The 20021-nt window shown below is 41.5% G+C and overlaps 1 protein-coding gene across 1 annotated transcript; it reads right to left on the bottom strand.

The window, feature by feature from the left end:
- Positions 1–2616: 2616 nt before the first annotated feature.
- Positions 2617–19744, bottom strand: itga2.2 (integrin, alpha 2 (CD49B, alpha 2 subunit of VLA-2 receptor), tandem duplicate 2). Its single transcript, XM_019887804.1, has 31 exons — positions 19623–19744; positions 19177–19411; positions 17522–17648; positions 17094–17203; positions 16886–16977; positions 15416–15530; positions 15154–15281; positions 14842–14990; positions 14604–14754; positions 13290–13455; positions 13088–13164; positions 12875–13013; positions 12567–12712; positions 12327–12470; positions 10249–10452; positions 10028–10158; positions 9486–9649; positions 9238–9389; positions 8765–8875; positions 8178–8263; positions 7531–7672; positions 7328–7411; positions 7165–7241; positions 6985–7068; positions 6598–6700; positions 6388–6498; positions 6058–6168; positions 5858–5971; positions 5684–5773; positions 5486–5602; positions 2617–4502 (listed from the first exon to the last, which is right to left on the bottom strand). Exons 2-31 carry the CDS (start codon positions 19214–19216, stop codon positions 4419–4421), a joined length of 3549 nt encoding a protein of 1182 aa, XP_019743363.1. The 5' UTR covers positions 19217–19411; positions 19623–19744; the 3' UTR covers positions 2617–4418.
- Between the last annotated feature and the right edge of the window lie 277 nt (positions 19745–20021).

Raw genomic sequence — 20021 nt, 5'->3', positions numbered from 1 at the left:
CCCCCCCACCTACAGGCGCGCTTGCGTCTAATATTAGCACAGACAGTTGTTTGGGTTTCTCTCCCGGGTCAAGCTTTTAAATATAATCAAACCTGTTTCCGAAGGGGGCTTCAGACAGAGCGGCAAGGTGTTACGTTTCACTGAATGGAGCTCACACACTTACGCACGCTCGTACACGTGCATGCACACACATAGCGGAGCAAAGTTTGGACTTTTCACAAAGTCCTTGTGCGACCTCTTCAGCAGGAGTCTGGTCACAGTGGAAGAGGAGCGACTCTTTTTTTTTTTTTTTTTCTTCCCCCAAGCAGACACCGACGAGGGGTGACGATCTGGCGGCCAGACAACCACCGTGTCACCGCCTGCTCCACCTCTTCCCCCTCGGTGATCCCTTCTTCCTCAATACATCCTGCCGTCGCACACGCATTAGCGCCACAAACGGGTTGTCAAAAATAGTACATTCATTCATATTGCGTCATTCATTACACAAAAAAAATGGTGCTGTGCATGACTTCATGAGGCTTTTCTTGCGGACAAGATCTAGTCAGTTCAAGTCAGCCTGGGGTCCCCAAATATGGCCCCCGCCAAGGGCCACACGAGTAGCCATCGGGCCTGTTCTAAAAATAGCAAATCAGTGAGGGGACATTGTAATTTCCTAGGAATGGGGACGGTGATTTGAAAAAGAGATTTAAGAAACAAACTTTTGCTTAGAATATCTATCTATGCTTGCTTACCTCGTGAAATCATATTTGCGTGATCAGTGTCAAGGGGTTAATTATCAAGAATAACATATTTCACAAACATAAAGGCACTACATAGTACACATGTGGTTCTTTAGCACCCACTCTTAGTGGTTCTAGGTATAACAAACCATTATCCAAATAGCACTAAACGGTTTTTAGATATAATCTAACAAATATATTACCTAAAGAACTCCATAGTCATATAAAATCATAAAATGATTACCTTTGTGAAGGATCAGCAATGAACCCCCAAAGAACCTCAATTCTGGACAATGTTGCGAAACAGAACCATTGAACTGCAATACATAGAACCCCTGATGAACCTTTATAATTGTTGAGGGTTATTTCAGTATTTTTTTAAATTTATTTTGTTATTTCAGAAGTGTGTATCAAAATGGTCAGTACCCAAGAAGCAGCTCTGGTGACGCTGGATTTAAGAAATATGACAATGATGAATATTGTATAAGACAATGATATCATACTTAAAGGATTTATTGGGATGCAAATATATATTAAATGCACCTCAGAACCATAAAATTAAGACCAAAACTGGAATTCATTCTCAACCCAAATCCACGATTATTCCATAATTCAATAAACCATAAAAATCAGTGATTAGAATTCATGTGACCTTCCTATGATGCATTATTCTTCATCAACATACTGTAAAATAAACCTCAGATGGATACAAATATTCATCTGATTTGTAAATCTGCACAGTTGTCTCTCTGAATGCTAAATGCAGGGCAACCGTATCAATATCGGTGCCATGTTTGACTTTTTCAAGTGTACATGGCATAGTCATTCCTCTGAGTCAGGGGTCCCCAACCGCCGGTCCGCGGACCGGTACCGGTCCGCAGGGCATTTGGTACCGGGCCGCACAGAAAGAACTTGCCTTAATTCCGTTTTATTTATTTCGGACAAATGACGGCGGCCTTAAAAGTACGTTCGAGACAACTGGATTAAAGTTATGGCTGAATATTCTGAGATCGCCACAGTAGCACTGTTGCTATTTCCGACATGCTACCTGTGTGAGGCGGGGGTTTTCTGCAGCAACAGCGACTAAAACAAAATTACGAAGTAGACTGGACATAAACCACCCACTTGAGGTGTCATTGTCTCCTATTACCCCGAGATGGGACTGTCTGCTTGCAGAAAATCAAGCTCGGGGCTGTGGTGAGTCGTCATTTTCATGCACTTTGAATTTGCGTTGTATCGTATTTTGAAGGCATTAAACATTACCATAGCGATCAGAGAGAGTGTTGCCGCCAGATTAGATGCTCCTTGTGTTTATTATGATATTTCGAAAACACCACAGTTTCCATGCAGCTCATACCATATTATTTTGTTGTATTATTTCCGCCACACCTTAAATGCCGGTCCCTGAAAATATTGTCTGACATAAACCGGTCCGTGGGGCAAAAAAGGTTGGGGACCCCTGCTCTGAGTGTTCCGGTGATCCAAGCAGGCGTGTGTGTGTGTGTGTGTGTGTGTGTGTGTGTGTGTGTGTGTGTGTGTGTGTGTGTGTGTGTGTGTGTGTGCGTGCGTGCGTGCGTGCGTGTGTGTGATGCTCATCATCCATGTGAGCAACATTTGGCCTCCAGATGAGAAAAGCTGCAACAAGGGTTATTTGGAAGGAAACTACAAGATAATTAATGCTCGTTTTTGATTGCCACGACAGGCATTCATTTAGCCACATGCTTATTAACCGCGGGTGTAGTTTGCAGCACTATTATACCCAGATTGTAAAGTAAAATTCTGAACAGCTCTCAGGATGATAAGAGTGTCGTTTAACAACCACATTAGCTAACTTGTAAATGCACGACCCCCCCCCCCCCGACTGTGCCAATCAAATGCGGACAATTATGAGCAGGACTTTGTTGATGCCAAGTGGGGGACATTTATTCACTTATCTGGCGCTTGCTTGTACAACAACAAAAAAAAAGAAATACTGTGTGACTTGCCGGCGACCATTAATAAGATTCATGGCGCACTCGAGATTAAATCCAAATTAAACCGTCTGGAAAACATTCAAAGGCATCTCACACCACAAAGTAAAAACACCCGACACTAAAAAAAATCAAGACAAAGTGCAATCAAAGGTCAACTAATGACGTGAATTATTTCAGATTTACATTTGGAATTGTACTATCGTGACTGTACCTGTCATGAGTCTTCCTCTCTCTCTCTTTTGATTTTGTAATCATCTACGTCCACATTTACAGAACTGTAGTGTAGAAACGGATTCCTTAAAATATCCACAATACAACAAAATTGTCCATCGAACCATAGATTAAAAACACACATTCGAAGAGCATTTGAAGCCCAATCTTCTGTATCCCAAAACGTCGACAGTCAAAATTGAATCATTGGGCAAAAGCAACCCGTACTGTACACTTTATTACAAACCAATGAAGGTTATTTGCGACTTTCATTTATCTTTAATAAGGTAATTCAATATAATCACAAAAAAAGTCATAAACTGATCCACGGAGTAATGCTGAAGAAAGTCAATCAGTAATTTAGATCTTGCTGCCCTCTTGTGGTAAAAGTGTGCCAGTGCAAATATGCTGCTCTCTTGTGAGAAACCAGTTTTAGTTTGCGACAAACGTTCGGTTCAAATCATTTTGACTTGGTCATTTTCTCATTTGATAGTGTTGGAAGTATTGCACCGTCGCTTAGTGCCTATTAAACAACATCCGGTTTTGAAGCCCACCAAATAAACACATAAATACAAAAAATATTACTCACAGACGCAACCTTTGAAACCATTCAAATATAAAACCTTAACCATCATTTCATTTTACAGTATATATACACACGATAAAAATACAAAAATACATACAACTGTTGAAAGAAACACGCACATTTTGCGTTTTGTTCTATTTTGCTTTTTCATTACTGATTCTGGGCGGCACGGTTGTAGACTGGTTAGCACGTCTGTCTCACAGTGTAAAAGGTGCAGGGTTCGATTCCAGGCCCTTTCCTATGTGGAGTTAGCATGTTCTCCCCGTGCCTGTGTGGGTTTTCTCTGGTTTCCTCCCACCTTCCCAAAACATGTATGCTAGGTTAATTGGACACTCCGAATTGTCCTTGGGAAGGAGGCAATTTCCTCCATTCAAACTTACATTCACCCCTCTGGAAAATGTCATATTTTCAATAAATCTCACATGCATTCTTTTGGCGTGTGGGACAACCTGAAAACCGGGGCAGAGAATCAAAACTAACCCTCAGGACTGGGAGGCGGATGTGCTAAACAGTAATCCACCATGCTACGCCACCACAATTCAAGTATTCCGAAAGCAAGAAAAAGCCCTGAGGATCTATTACCCATGCCAGTAGTTTAAGCACCCAGAGCACCACTTACTGTGTGCTCAAATGAGCCTAAGTAGAAAAAAAAAGAGCTCGACTACAGTATCCATGTTGATGGTGATGTACAATACGGAATGACCTCATTGCGTTTTTTTTTTTCCCCCCCAGATAAAATTACGTTTGTTCAAAGGTTCAAGAAGTCTCTGAACAAATCCAACTAACTGTGCAAAAGGACCAAACAGGAACAGGGAGAGGGAGAGGGAGAGGGAGAGAGCTTCGGTTGGTCAGTGCGCTTGAGAAGTACCAGTGAGCACGCTGGATGACTAGCCAGTGGAGTAGGAAGGTGCAACTTGACGTGGTGGTATCTCACAACACGCCATCCTCGTAGGCGTGGCTCTGCGCATCGGCATCTTTTTGCAGCTTCTGGTATTTCCTTTTGAAAAATCCAAACTAGTGGGGGGAAAAAATGTACACGTTGAATTCAGAGAGTTGAAGGAGCCACGTCAAAATTTGAGAATGGCCCTCAGCGTCCAGGTGGAAAAAACTTGTCGATATGTCACAATCGGTGTGATGTGGTCGCTGCAAATGTTTGCATGGGGAATCTAGTGACTAATTATTCAACCTGACTGAGTCACTGACTGACTGCCTGGCTAACTGACTAAATTACAAACTAACTAACCAACTAACCATGTAACTATGCAATTAACCAAATACAAAACTGACCAACCAAACAAGTCGTCACCCAGACAAACGGCAAGCTTGGAGACAAACTAAACAATCTCACTAATTAACTGATGGGCTAACTAACTGACCAATCAATCTACTAACTGTTTCTATCTAACAAACTGAATGAGAGAGTGACTGACGACTGGCTGATTGACTAAGTAATGTACTGGCTGTTTAATGAACAAATTGCCTAACTCACAGGTGTCAAACTCAAGGCCCGGGGGCCAGATCTGGCCCGCCACATCATTTTATGTGGCCCGCAAAAGCAGCTCAAACATGTCAACTTCCATGATCCTTTCTAAAATGTCTGCCAAATTTTTAAATTCTCCTATGTAATGAATAAAAGATATATTCTAAGGATTTCTTGTTACCAAACGCCTCACGATACTAAGTTAAACAATAGTTGCATCAACAGTTATTCTTGACTTCTTTATATGGTTTCAGTCATAACGGCCCTCCAAGTGAAACGGGAACTAAAATGTCGCCCGCGCCATAAATGAGTTTGACACCCCTGGTGCCCTAACTGATCAACCAACCGACCAACCAACCACCTAACTACCTAACAAGCAAACAAACAGACCAACTACCTAACTTCCTAATCACCTAACTACTCAACCAACCAACTAACCAAACAATGCGAGTGGCAAAATTGCTATGTGAGCTATGTAACTAGCCCGAGATTTGATGAAATATAGAGATGAGCTGACCTTCCACAGGAGAGCAACAGCCAGGCCCAATAGCACCAGTCCACCGATCACGCTGCCAACAATCACTCCCACCGGAACGTCGCCCGTCGCTCCTGGTTTACTCACTGTGACCACCACCTGAAAACAAATCCAGTCAAAAAGTCTTCTCGGACATGATGTCGCTCTTGAATTCATGAACATTATGCAACGTGACTTTACCGGCAGCTCTTTGAAGCGGAGAATGAATAAATCGGGGTTGGAGCTCTCGATTTCCACAGTGGAGGTCAGCTCGGTGGTTTGATAGGCCGCCTGACAAAAGGCACATACAGGGGAGCTTTAAAATGACCGCCCGTGACGTAACGTGGTACAACATGAGGTCATTATCGCGAATACCGTAATAAATGTCCCGCTCCAAATCCTTGTTTTAACTTTCACATAGTAGTCGCTGGTGACATCAGCGTCTTTGAGGAGGCATTTGATCCGCTCGCACTTTGCACTCTCGCAATCCTGGAATTGAAACAGGCCAATACTAAGCGACTGCAGACTAACGGCATTCCAAGAATTAAATTCTGAAGTTCTGTGCGGTGACCAACCAGCTTCTCAATGCCTCGGAGACTCTCCTCAGTGAAGGAGGCTTGGTGGTCCTTGACGCCGATTCTCAGTGGGTCCACCAGGCCTTTGGTATCACAGCTGACAGAACCGCCCTGCGCATGGAAAACAATTAGCCACATGTTACCAATGTGTGATACATTTGTTTTGGATATCAAATAACGCCACGAAGGACGAAGTGACCAGAGGTGGGGTTTTCCTTAAGAGACCTTTTGGATACATTGTACGTGTCGGAATAGTTTTGAATGCAACATACTTTTGATCTTCATCGGAGATCATGTAAGAAGTCAAAATAGATTGATTTGATGACTCACAACTTGCGTGTCCACACCGGTAAGGTAGAGGAGGGGGTTTCCTCCCTTGGTGCTGATTGGCAGGGAGATGGTCAGATAGAGGAGGCTGACTGGGAAGTTTCCTGTTGAAACCTTTTGAAATGAAACAAGTTCAAGTCGTGTGAGGCCGGGAAGGAGTCATGTTCGGGATGCGCGAATGGACAAGAAATATTGTAGTCGTGTTTATTGTACCTTCACAGTGAAGTTAAACTCGGGTCCGATGTCATCCAAAGTTTTCACTGTTGTTTCCGGTGCAGTGGTTGAATTTGCTACATAGAAGTTGATGTTTGACTTCCTGCAAGGAATAAAACAGGAAGTGCCTTTTGTAAATGTCAAATGGACTTGCTGGACATTAAGACATGGAATTACATCATATGCTATACAGTATGATTCAAGTCATTTCCAAAGTGGCCATCTGTCTGACTTCCTGATCCTGACCAAGAGTACCTACCTTGTTATTCAAACAACCGATTGGACTTGACTGGTATTGGTCAATTATTTTACGGCCTAATGATCGCGAATTCTGAAGCTTGCAGATTTCTATTAATTAAAATAATAATAATAATAATAATAAATCACCTGGATAAAACAATTCCTGCATCGTATTGAAGAGGAATGGACACATCCACTTGGTTGTCTGCGGGAACCTGCTCTTTACTGTCACTGCAAAGCAGCAAAGAACACAACATAGAAACATTGATCCATAGCCAAATAAAAACCGAGCCATATTTTTGCTCGGCATTATCGCCGGATGTTCACCTTTTAGCCTCAAACTTGACCTTTGCCCGATTCAGCGGATGGTTGAGGTTGTAATCGAAATTGATCTGAAATTTCATCTAGGCAGAAATGACACCAATTTGAGCAAACAAGAGCACGTGAAAGAGAAAAGAAATTTAAAAAAAAAAAGTTTTCTGGCACTCACCATTTGGTCTTTTTTCAAAGCCGGGTATCCCACTTGACAAGCGACAGTTTGCTCTTGTGTTGAGGTGCATTTGACTCCTTCTGTCTGTAAAAAATTCAGTCCGTAGGATAATTGCACTGCCACATTTCTCAACTGATTATTATTATTATTATTATTATCATTATTATTATAATGAAAAATGCAGACAAAAAGATACTACTTACAGGAGGAAATACAGAGGAGTAGAAGAGGTTGCCCGAATATGTGACCAACACTTGCGTGTTGTAAGCATTTTCTTTTTTGTTCTTCACCGTGACCTCGAATGACAGTTCCCGCTTATTGGGGCTGACCAGAAAAGGGGCTGAGCTGTAGAACAAGCCATAAACTGGTCAAAATTAGAACCGACAAACTATTTCGGGCCTTGATTGAGTTTTTAAGCAATGTTATACACCCACAAAAATACCAACATAAAAAAAAAAACAAAACAAAACAATAATAATAATAATAATAGTATTTTAAAAAGGTGACTGTGTTTTTCAGCTCACAAAAATGTGGATGCTTTGACTATAAATACCAACTAAACATAACATGAAATAGACAAAGCCTTGGCAGGTTGTGGCTTCAGGGGTTAAGTATTAAGCATCAGTCAGAGTTAAACATTGACACAAAACATTCTCAGACATTTACTCCTTGTGAGTTTAACCCTTTTCAGGGACAGCGGCGACTACAGTGGACAGCTTATCGGGTTATCAGGTGACAGGGCGATCATTATTTGTGCGTGAAAGGGTTAAAACCGAGACAGGTCATTGGGATTGTGAAGCTGATCTGAGAAGACAAACGCACACCATACTATACAATAAGTCACTCTCACCTTGACCCCTTTGTGTCCGTCGTCACACTCAGCACCAGGTCACTGACGCACACCTCATCTGAGCCGCAGTCTTTCGTGAAGGGGATCTGAAACACGGCAAAACGCAGCCACGCATCGTCTACTTTGTCACTCAAATATTATCTCTCTCTCATTCATACACCGCTTCCCAACCTTTATTGAGCCAAGGCACCAAAAAATATATGTAATAATAATAATAATAATAATAATAATCTCACTGTACACCATCAGATTACATTTTATAAACTGAAATAAGAATGGTCTGATTATAATTTATTCACAATTTAATCTGCGGGGAAATCTGGGCCTCTTTTAAGTGAGCACAAAACCAATCGAATTTGAGGTTTTCAAAGCTCATAGCTAGCGTGAAACATTAATTTCCTGCATTGCAAAACTGAACTTGTTGCAAAAAGTGGGCACTTATGTGACTCACGCAGGCGCTTGAAGACAGTAATAATCAGGTTATGTCATCTTAAACAAGTGTCTGCAAAATAGCTATTAACTCTGGAGCCTCAAAGCAAAAACAAAAAATAAAATAATAATAAAAATAAAAATGGAAGGCAACTTACGAAGAACTCCCAGGCGGTTAGAGAGAAGACGTCAAGAACCGGGTTAGCGTCGGCGTTCTGCTGTTCGATTTCCACTTTCAAACTGACTGAATTGACAAAATCGGGCGTCTCCTGATGGCAAAACAAACGTACCCGGTCATCATTTCCAAACAGCAACACAAAAGCACAGAGACAATTGAAGTGGCAGTCAGTCCACCACATATCTCTGGTTGGAAATGTTACACATCGAATTATTTATTCCTTTGCACAAGTCTCGGGCCACCATTACATTTGCTGCCATTGAGTACAGGTGTGGGTTTAGTTCCCATTTGGTGATGGAAATTTTCATGAGTGTATTTGGATGTCTGTTTCGATATGTGCCCCCTGTGTCATCTGCCCTTAGCCCATAGTCAGCTTTGGAACAGGCTCCGGCTCCCTGCGACTTTCAAAAGCATGAGCAGTACTAGACACTCGATGAATGAATCAGCCACTACCTGTACGTAGACTTGGAAGTCTTGACACTGCATTTTAGATGAGATCTTGGCATTCTCCGAAAGCAAACGCTCATTATTTTTCATGAAAAGTCCTCTCGAGGTGACACGAGAAGCCTGCAAATCGGCATCGAGTGTCAATGTGTAGGTGACGTCTAGAAAAGGAGAACACACCTTAGTTTCAGTCTTTCATGTTTAGTTGGAGAGTGAAGAGTGTGATCAATGTAACTGCAAAGTTACATTGGATTTACCAATGGGTCCGACTGGATTTTTGGGCCTGAAGGTCGGGCTGAAACAGAGGCTGGTGGTGAAACACGACATCTTGCGTCCACCGACGTCGCAAGATTTGCTTAAAATGTTGATCTTCTCGGGTTTAAAGGAAGCAGTGGCTGAGAGTGTGGCCACACCTCGGGACCTGCGGGATAATCAATAAAGCATCGGCTCCATCCATTCATCTATTTTCTGCACAGAGTGATCTGGCTAGCTGACTTTCCAGCCTGGACTGGTCACCATTCAATTGCGAAACATCGAGAAAGAAGTATTCAGACTCGCATTCACACAAATGGACAATTTCAAGTCTTTAATTAATGTGCCTAACGTTTGAAACGTGTGAGGAGAACTTGAAAATGTTCGTTTAAATCACTGGTCACCATTCAATTGCGAAACATCGAGAAAGAAATATTCAGACTCCCATTCACACAAATGGACAATTTCAAGTCTTGAATTAATGTGTAAGGAGAACTTGAAAATGTTTGTTTAAATCGGTTTAGACAAGTTCTTAATTTTGTCTCACCAGAGCTGGACCACTTTTCCATACGCCCCCACTGAGATATCAGTGAGAGTGTCATCATTCAAGTCCTTGTAGCTATCCAGGGACCTCCCAAAAAACTTGAACCGAGGATCCATTTTTGAACCGAGTATTTTCTGGAAAAAAAAAGAAGAAACAACCAGTCATGTATGGAATTTGTATCCATGAGTTCAAGACCACGACATCCGCAGAGAACATGTCTGTACCTGTGAGAACTGCTTGTCTAGAGTCTTCTTCCTCCCATTGTAGATATAAATGACGCCTCTTCCTTTGTCGTCTAAAGGCGCTCCGACGACGACGTCATTGTAACCGTCAAGGTCCAGGTCGGGTATTGCCGACATGGCCATCCCGAAACGGGCGTTCTCAGTCGGAGGGGAGCCTTTGAGGAATCCTTGCTCATTCAGGATACCCTTCAGAGGGGAAAATGAGTCAAAAAAGTTCTTGATGTGGACTCGTCAGACCACAGAACCGTCTAAAGGCGCTCCGACGACAACGTCATTGTAACCGTCAAGGTCCAGGTCGGGTATTGCCGACATGGCCATCCCGAAACGGGCGTTCTCAGTCGGAGGGGAGCCTTTGAGGAATCCTTGCTCATTCAGGATACCCTTCAGATCGGAACATAGAGAATAACACGGATCTTTGGGTGGCTGATTAATTTTGATGTTTGGCTGATCAGGTAAGCGCCCTTTCACTTCACGGCGAGGTCATATCGGTACGTCTTACTTTCAAAAGGTGTTGACTTAAAGGGGAAAATGAGTCAAAAAAGTTCTTTGGACTATTAAGTTTGATGTGGACTCGTCAGACCACAGAACATTTTTCCACATGGGATCGATCCATCTCAGATGAGCTCAGGCCCAGAGAAGCCAGCGGCATTTTTGGATGTTGACGTTATATATGACTTTTGCTATGCATGGGAGTATTTTAAATTACATCTGTTGATTAAGCAACAAACTGTTTTAACGGACAATGGTTATCTGAAGCGTTCCTGAACACAATATCTTGTCTTTGTCGTGCATCCAATTGAATGTAACTTCAAAAGGATTTGCAAATCATTAGATCCTGTTTTTACGTACATTTTAAACAATGTCCCCAATTCAGTGGAATTGAGTTTGTCAATTATATTTATCCTGCTCATCTAAAACCAGGTTACATTTTTATACATATTTTTTTTTCACAATTCTATTAGCTGGTCAGTGCACATGTGTAGGTGTTATTTTTCAAAACGACTGACCAATCTAAAGTTTTGTAAATACTGAAAATAAATATTAACGGTTGAACAAACCATTTTGAGGTCCCCTCAAAAGTGATGATTGTGGAGGTACAGTACAAGGATTCCGTCCAAAGCCAGCCAAATAGATTATGATGTATACATAATATAATAATATTTACAGTAGTTTCATTTTATTTGTATTAAATAATTGGTTATGATTTATTGTAAAAAAAATAATATCAGTTAAAAAAAAAACAAAAAAACGTATTTGAAACTCACATAATTTTACGGACATTTTAACTTTTTTTTTTAAATCTTACCCGCATCTAAAACCAGGTTACATTTCTATTTTTTTAAAACTATTTTTACATATATTTTTTCCACAATTCTATTAGCAGGTCAGTCCACATGTGTAGGTGTTATTTTTCGAAATGACTGACCAATCTAAAGTGTTGTAAATGGTTGCTTCCCTTGGATGATGCAATGTTAACGGTTGAACAAACCATGTTGGGGTCCCCTCAAAAGTGATGATTGTGGAGGTACAAGGATTCCGTCCAAGGGCCAGCCAAATATATATTATGATGTATATATAATATAATACCGTAATATACAGTAGTTTCATTTTATTTGTATTAAATAATTAGTTATTATTTATTGTAAAAAAAAAAAAGGATATGAAACTCGGAATTTTATGGACATTTTAACATCAAAACTTTTTTTTTTAAATCTTACCCGATCTACAAATAACCTGGTCCATTTGTTCATTTAAAAATCAAATTAGGATGCAAAAGTTAGTATAATATAATACCGTAATATACAGTAGTTTCATTTTATTTGTATTAAATAATTAGTTATTATTTATTGTAAAAAAAAAAAAGGATATGAAACTCGGAATTTTATGGACATTTTAACATCAAAACTTTTTTTTTTAAATCTTACCTAATCTACAAATAACCTGGTCCATTTGTTCATTTAAAAAAAAATCTAAGTAGGATGCAAAAGTTACCTCCAACAGCCCTTGAACAGGGTCAACATAATTGAGTAGCAAATGGATAAATGGCTGATCATTATTACCCTGGTGACGGTGAAGAGGTAAACACGGCCTTGCTCTCTCTTCTGTTCGCTCATAAACATGGGCGCGCCAACCAGCAGCAGGTCCGTCACCCCGTCTTTGTCCACATCCAGCGAACACAGGACGCCACCAAAATAAGCTCCAATCTAGAATGCAAAAAACAAAAAAAAAAAAAGCCGCTCACTGACATTTGACTTCAAATCGATCCGCATCATTGTGCGGAATCTGGTTGGGTGTCCTACCTGCTTTCCTCTTTCCGAATCGATGATAGTGAATTGCTTCTGGGCGTTGAAGCTGTAGACGATTACTTGTCCGGAGTGGTTGGAGCGAGGCGCACCGGCCACAAAATATTCTGTCGTGCCATCACTCAGCATGCAGACAGAGTAACCTGCAAAACGGCAGACAAAAAAAAAAAACAACTAAAAAAAAACAAACAAAAAACAAATTAAAGCCATCAAATACTTATGTTGAACGCTTTGAGGGACAGCGGTTACTCCAGTGGACAGCTTCTCACGTTATCGGGTTACAGGGTGCATGAAAGGGTTCATACCCAGTAAGGAGCTGTGGTTTCGATCTCGAAGTGTTCCTTCAAAGACCGAGACAGGGAGAACATCCACTTTTGAGCCCGTTTGGTGGACGACAGTCCCAGCCCAACCATAGGCACCCACTGCTCCCAGCATCAGCATGTCCTTTAATGGCAAATTCACCAAAGAGCTTTCGACGTGCTGGGATGATTGTTGTTTGAATGAAAGTATCGATGTACCTTTTTGCTGGAGTAGTGAGCGCTGAAGCCCACCTGGGACATCTCCATCTTGAAATTGTCACCTCCCTTTCCTGTGCCTTTAGTGAACACAAATAGGAAGGAATGAATGGAAGAGCAGACATGTGGAGACCTGCCTTGGATGAGAATCCCCCGTGATGTGCTGAGGAAAAAAAAAAAAAAACACATAAGAAATAATACGCACCTTCGATGTTGAAGATGCGGCTGCCCAGCGTTCCGGCGATGTTGGACAGAGCCGCTTCTTCCGACACGTTAAAAAAGTAATTTTCCGTGGGCGTGCTGGCGATGGATTTGATTTCTTTGATGAGGTTTTCGGTGTCGATGTTGTTTCTGGTGTAGTAACCCAACACCTAGGGAGGAACGGGAGCAAATAGTTCTGTGTGTGAGCAAGACACAAATTGAAAAGGCTGTTGACTGTCACAAGGGAAAAAAAAAAAAAAAAAAAAAAGACAAAAAATAAAAACAGAAGCTTACACGTATGGAACAAAAGTGAATCACCTCATCCACATATACTGCACTGTAATATTTCATTGCTGTCGAGGGGAACTTTGTATTTCTAAAAATGGTCAATTCCATTTTTTTTTTTTCCTCACAAACTGACACGATGTCCCCTTGTCTTTTATTTTTACGCATTTACCATTTTAAAGTGTCGCACCTGGGCATTTTAGCTGTTCAAGAAGTGTAGAACTCCGCCTTTTGCTCTCTCCGAAGGAGCTGTGCAGCATTATGTCACCTCAACATTGAAAGTCAAGATGTTTTTTGAGACCATAGCGAGGAAATCAAGTTTGGTTAGATTCATCTGAGTCGAGCCGTTTTGTTAAAAAAAAAAAAAGATTGCTATAATGCTTCGGTGCAGAAGGAACTAGTAAGCCACAAGGATACATTTGCATGTAGATTACCAGTGATGCCATTAACATGTTACAAAGTAGCGCATTACTTCTAATTATTCACATTTTTTGGGATCACCTACGGAGCTTAAATAATAATACGTCAAAAACAGATCACGGGTAGTGTGCGTTCAAATTCACACCAGATTTTGTGACTGTGTGAGGTCCCTAAATGAAATGGTTCTTTTATCAACAATTTATATTACAAATGCTGAGTTTTGCCATTAAAATATTAATATTTAAATATGTCAATAAAAAAAAAAAGACCACCTTTATTTTAGAAATTATTTCAATGAAAATAAGTTACTGGTTATGTCTGTTAGTTGTTTTTAGATTTTAAACACACACAAGCACACAAAAAAAAAGAAAACATGAACATATATCTTAAGTTTTAGACTACATATTGGAATAATCATAATGTTGGAATCTTGGAATAAATATACAAAGCTGAATTAGGGCCCACGGGACTGAATTCGACTTAAATACTGAATGTAATAAGGGGTGTTTATGTGACCTTGAAGTTCGGTAACAAGCGTTAGTCAAGATGCAGGACGTTAGTCTGGTTATACCGTCGGTCGGGTGGAAACATGGCACGGTTGGTCAACACTCACAGCAATACCGAAGCGTGTGATTCCTTGTTTTTCACATTCACTGATGACCGTATCTCTGACGGCTTGGTCATGCGATTCGCCGTCAGTGACGACCACCATCACCTTGGAAGCGCTCGGTCGAGCACCGTAGATCGGATTAAAACCCCACTGGCTTCAAGAGCAAAGACACATACGCGGTAGAAACATTTCACATAGCGCGTATGCGCACAGAAGGGACGTCACGCTGCGAAACACCCACCTGGCGTACTGAATGGCATGGAACGTATTGGTTAAGGAGCCTTGCATTTGTGTGAGTTTGGATGCGGCATTCAGCAACTCCTCTTTGGTTCGGTACTGGTTCAGCGTGAATTCAATCTTGGGATCGACGGCATACTGAATGACGCTGACCTGGCCGCACAGCGGGATGAGATGATGATTGACAGCTGATCATTTTATCAGGTTACGGGGTGCGTGAAAGGGTTAAACTGAGGAGGAAGGAATCTATCGAGCGCAACACAGTAACTGTAGCAATGGCGTGTACGACGGGAGGGTATAAGACGGCGGGCGTCACCTGAGTGTTTTGGGGTCCGATTTCAAGAGACGGTAAGAGTTTCTCAATGAACTCCCTCATTGGAGCCCAGGGGTAGATGCTGTTGGAGCCGTCCAGTACGATGACAATGTCCATCGGGCCTCCACAAGCTGGAGAGAAGGCGGACAAAAATTCTAAAGCAAGCAGCCTCGCGCAACTGAGATCGATGATGATTAGACGCTATTCATATGCGGTATCACAAGTGGAGTTGTATGGTTGATCAAATTTTTTTAGGGGCTCTCACTCTGGATGGCAGGAGCGAAGGCAGGTTGAGGCTGAAAGAGCGGGCTCAGTTTTGAGCAGATTCCAGGGTAGAAGTTTTGATCGCCACACTTCTGTGCCCAAAGGGGACCGCACGTCTACATGGCAAGACAAGATGGGAAGACAAGTTGAACATATCTGGAAAGTTCTGACAACATACTGTAACTTGTTGTTGAGCTGTAAGAAGCAAGTATGAGACGAGTCAGATAAATATGCTTCCCGTCCCATTACGGACGGCGTCCAAGTTATTTTACAACTTATTACATACAGTCAGGTTTTCTTACGTTCACTCCATTTACTAACAGGCAACTAGGTTTCTGCCGTTTAAATCGTCAAAGTATTTGCCACGGCATCTCGCTGGGCTTTGTGCCAGGCAAAGAAAACCCAAGAAAAAATATACACTTAAAAAAAAAAAAAAAAAAGTCAACAATCTGCGGGTACCGAACCTGAAGTATGCGGTGGTCCATTGTACGGTTTACATACACTACGGTTCAAAACTTTAAGGATCATATAGAAATGCGTTTCTTTTTGAAAGAGGACCAAACTCTGTTACCATCTAAACAATATCTAGACTTTAAACTGTCTTTAATTTATTTCATTTATCTTCATTGAAAATAAACTGTTTTCATGGAAAATGTGATGAAAATAGGTTACATCATACACAAATTAATTAAACATTCAGTATGGAAGTATAACCCGAACACTAATTTCTGTGTGCTGTGAATCTAGGTGAGTTTTTGAAGTGAACCACTAAACTAAATGAATTCCGCTGCACCTATGAGGGGAAAAATGTAGGAGACTCGACTGTCTCAGAATTGTTTATGTTATTTATTCCTTTGTTGTGTGTTCACAACAACCGACCGAATTTATTTTGTGATTTCCTAGCTTGATTTTCTGTTCTGGTGGATTATTTTCAATTTTCTTCGTGTCATTGAAGTTATCGTTAATTTACGGTTTTCGGAGGCGGTCCTTGAACGCCTCTCGAGTCGAACGACAGAAGAGAAGGCGCGGAGACGGAGAAGGACGTGCCTGTATTTGTTGAGACTGTGAAAAGCATTAATAAAGTATACGTTTTCAAAAGCAACACCACAGCTCTCCTTTTTTGGAGCTGCAACAAAAATGAAAATTATATTTTTGTCAACACTAAGAACCAAACGCTACAGTAAATATTGTTACCACTATACACTGTTGCTTGCTCATAAAGGGCCCAACTATCTCACGCAAAGGGCAAGCTATTTTTCCCCCATCACATCCTCCTCTCACCCACTTCCCTCTGTGGTGTCCAGAAGATAATCAGACACCAAAAACATTTTTTCTTTTAATCAACCAAGTTCAGTCTCCTTCCTGTCCCTCTTTTTGCTTCCGCACTCCCAACACACCATTACTACTTCTTTTGTAAATGTACCTCCTTAATAATATTGCGAAGCGATAGACAGACAAGACGGATGCGTACCATCAGACCGTTGACTGCGGGCATGCGAGTCAGGGTCATGCCCAGAGACATGTTGACGTTGACGTTGGTCACGTCGGGAATATTCATGGAATCTGTGGGGATATTTGCAAAGCGGCTTTTAGGATGAAGTGCGTTTTTATTCGGTAGCAATGGTTCCGAGCAGCAAGAGGTGAGGCTCAAAGGTGGAAAGCCAAAAGCCACGCCTCACCTTCAAGGTTGAGCTTGTTGCAGCTTGTTCTGGACCCTGACACCGGACACTTGTACAAATCCCCCTTCCTGTTTTGAGTATAACCACTCCAAGGAGCACCAACCAGAAGCCTATACAGACAACAATATTTAGATCGTTCTTGCTTGACGCGGTGTTTTGGGCAGATGGATTTACTTTGCTTACTTCGTCCAAAAAAAGTGGAGTAAAGTGCATTTGTGTCAGCTTTCTCAGACGCTAAACACTCAAAGCTCGGTTAAAGCAAACAGGACACTCCTCCAGATGATGAATCAGTGTGTGCTGAGGACTAATCTTCCACTTACTGGACTAAATAAATCCTCAACATTCCCAAGTACATAACATATTTAGGAACGTCTGAAAGCATGAGGAAGTCATGACGTCTGAAGGAAAACCTGTGAATGAATTGTTACCATTTGCCCTCATGGTTGGCGGCCTGTTGGACCGTGTAGCCAAACTCTTCGACCGGCGGCCCGCTGAAAATCTTAGCCCCCGCAGTGCCCACGTTGAAAGAGTGCGAGAGGCCGATTCTGTCAGCTGCTGAAAGTCGCACATGAATAAACAAGTAATTCATCATCGTAATATTAACTTTTTCATGCACAAATAATGATCATCTGAAACCTCGGCCTTGTGATACTTTTACTGGCTAAATGGTAGGCATACTCAAGTGGTGCTTAACGCACTGTGTTGTTTTTGTCTCATGAACGGATTGAAATTGAAATTTGCTTTTCATCTGATTCATCAATTGATCCCCAAAAAATACTGACAAAATAACTAGTTTCAGCCCTAGCTGGTACCATCAACCGAGAATAGCAGTGAGCATGTCCGCCTCACAGCGTTGTGATTTTGGGTTCGAAACTGGGTCCCGGTCATAGATTTTGTCCGGGTATTCTGACTTTCTCCCACATTTCAAAAACGTATGTCAGTGGTGACCAACATGCGTCCCGCGGGCACCAGGTAGCCCCCTAGGAGCACATGAATAGCCTGCGGTACTCTCCTAAAAGTAGTTCAGCATTGATGAAACATTGTGATTTTCTCGGAATGTTGTCAAAGTGATCGTAAACATGTATAGGGATAAAGTACTGTACAGTATATTGATATTTTCCCTTTTCTTCATTACTGTGCAAGATTCTTAACGTGACCAGAATCTTTGCATATCATACCGTATGGGTCAGAATGGACCACTACCTCATAAGATAATTAATGATCTGAGGTGATTTAGCATGTCTGAGTAGTTCACCACATGGTTTATATTCTATTCATAGTGTACAAACAGAGGAGGCGCTTGTATATGACTTCTCAACGTCGCTTCATGACTTGGGCTGAATCATTAAACTGAAGTTTTGTCTGTCTGTGCGCTCTCTCTGAATATCAATAATTATGAATAACATTATTGGTCATTTGAGTACATTTTATGTCATCATTATTATAACAGAAACTGGTAGCAATTCGCATTAATCGGTGCCAATGAAGCAACTCTCTACAGAAAATGAATCGAAGAATATATACTGCGAATGATTTAATGAAAATCCTCTTAAATTGAGATGTAAAAAAATGTCCCAGCCTCAAATAAAGGAGTTCTTTGGGGGCTTAATCACAAGCAGTCAGCTTTGACTCATGGTGGCAAAAAGCTTGGCAACAAAAGTGAGGTCCTACTGCATATTGCGTTTTCACATAGCAGCGAAATTGCACATCTCGCAGCGAAGTGCATTAATGTGAACTTGCCCCCTGAGGACAGGGAATCTATAACAGCCAAACAGGTCCACACAGGCACAATAGTTGAAGAATGTGAACGTTCACCAGCACAACCACGCCCGTTTTACCCCCGACAGCCAACTTTTTAAAAATCACATTTTATTTGCTACACAGCGGATACACAAATGCTATTTCTACTATTTCTTAGCGCTGACGCAGAATCGGAATGCGATTCGTTATAATTGCTAATGACTCGTCTTTCTGCTGCAGCCCAATTATGGGGGGGGAAAAAACAGTAACGAGGGAATTCTGAAAGAGAGACTTCAGAGCGTGCGGCATGACAGTAAAGACAAGTTCAATGTTCAATACTCACTCATGACAATCAACGCAAAGCAGACGACGAGGCACTCCATGGTCAACTTTTATTCCATGTGACTGAAGAGCTTTAACGAAGTCGGAGCAGAGACTCGGCTCAGCGATCTTGAACCAGGCACTGACTGACGCACGTTTCGAAAGCAAGGATTTGCGCTTCTTCTTCCTGGCTGTCCGTGTGCGTACGTTTGTGTCTGTGGTAATTTTGACTCAGCTGTGAGCGCGCCCCCTGACACCTGGACGTGGGGGGGGGGAAAAGGAAGCAAGTTAGGAAAAAAAACTACAACTAAATTTTATGCATGATATAACTATAGCCAACTGTAAATGTTTTTTGCCTACAAAAAATAATATTTGGCATAAAGACCCCCCCCCAAAAAAAATATACCGCCCCCCGAATATTTGGTTGACAGTACATATTGTCGGTGTTATTTAGCAAAGACAAAACACCTTTGAGGCCAGCGTAACGACGAGTCTTGAACGAAAACAGGCCAAGGACTTCTTTGTCTTTTCTATTTATGAAAGAACAAAATTATACAAAAAATGGGTCTCTTTGTTTGTTTGGTCAAAAAACTATTGCTTCTGGTTTGAGCTTGACCTCATCTACCTCTCATGTCCGGCTCACTCCTCCTCCTCCACGTTGTTGCCAGTCAGGTGACGTCATAACAAATAGTTCCATCAAAGAAATATTCGTACGTACTACAGTGTATTTTAAGCAAATGGAATCTAAAATGTGCGTAAAATTATAATGACAATTACTTCAACTCGGTTATGAAATATGCCAATTCAACGTATGAAGACTGCACGGCAAATGCAACACGCCACAAAAATCTATAAAAGTCAATTAGA

Source organism: Hippocampus comes, unplaced genomic scaffold (genome assembly GCF_001891065.2).
Source record: "Hippocampus comes isolate QL1 unplaced genomic scaffold, H_comes_QL1_v1.1 scaffold155, whole genome shotgun sequence".
Lineage (NCBI taxonomy): Eukaryota > Metazoa > Chordata > Actinopteri > Syngnathiformes > Syngnathidae > Hippocampus > Hippocampus comes.
The sequence above is the reverse complement of the archived record's forward strand: the minus strand, read 5'-3'. Positions and strand labels throughout refer to the sequence as shown.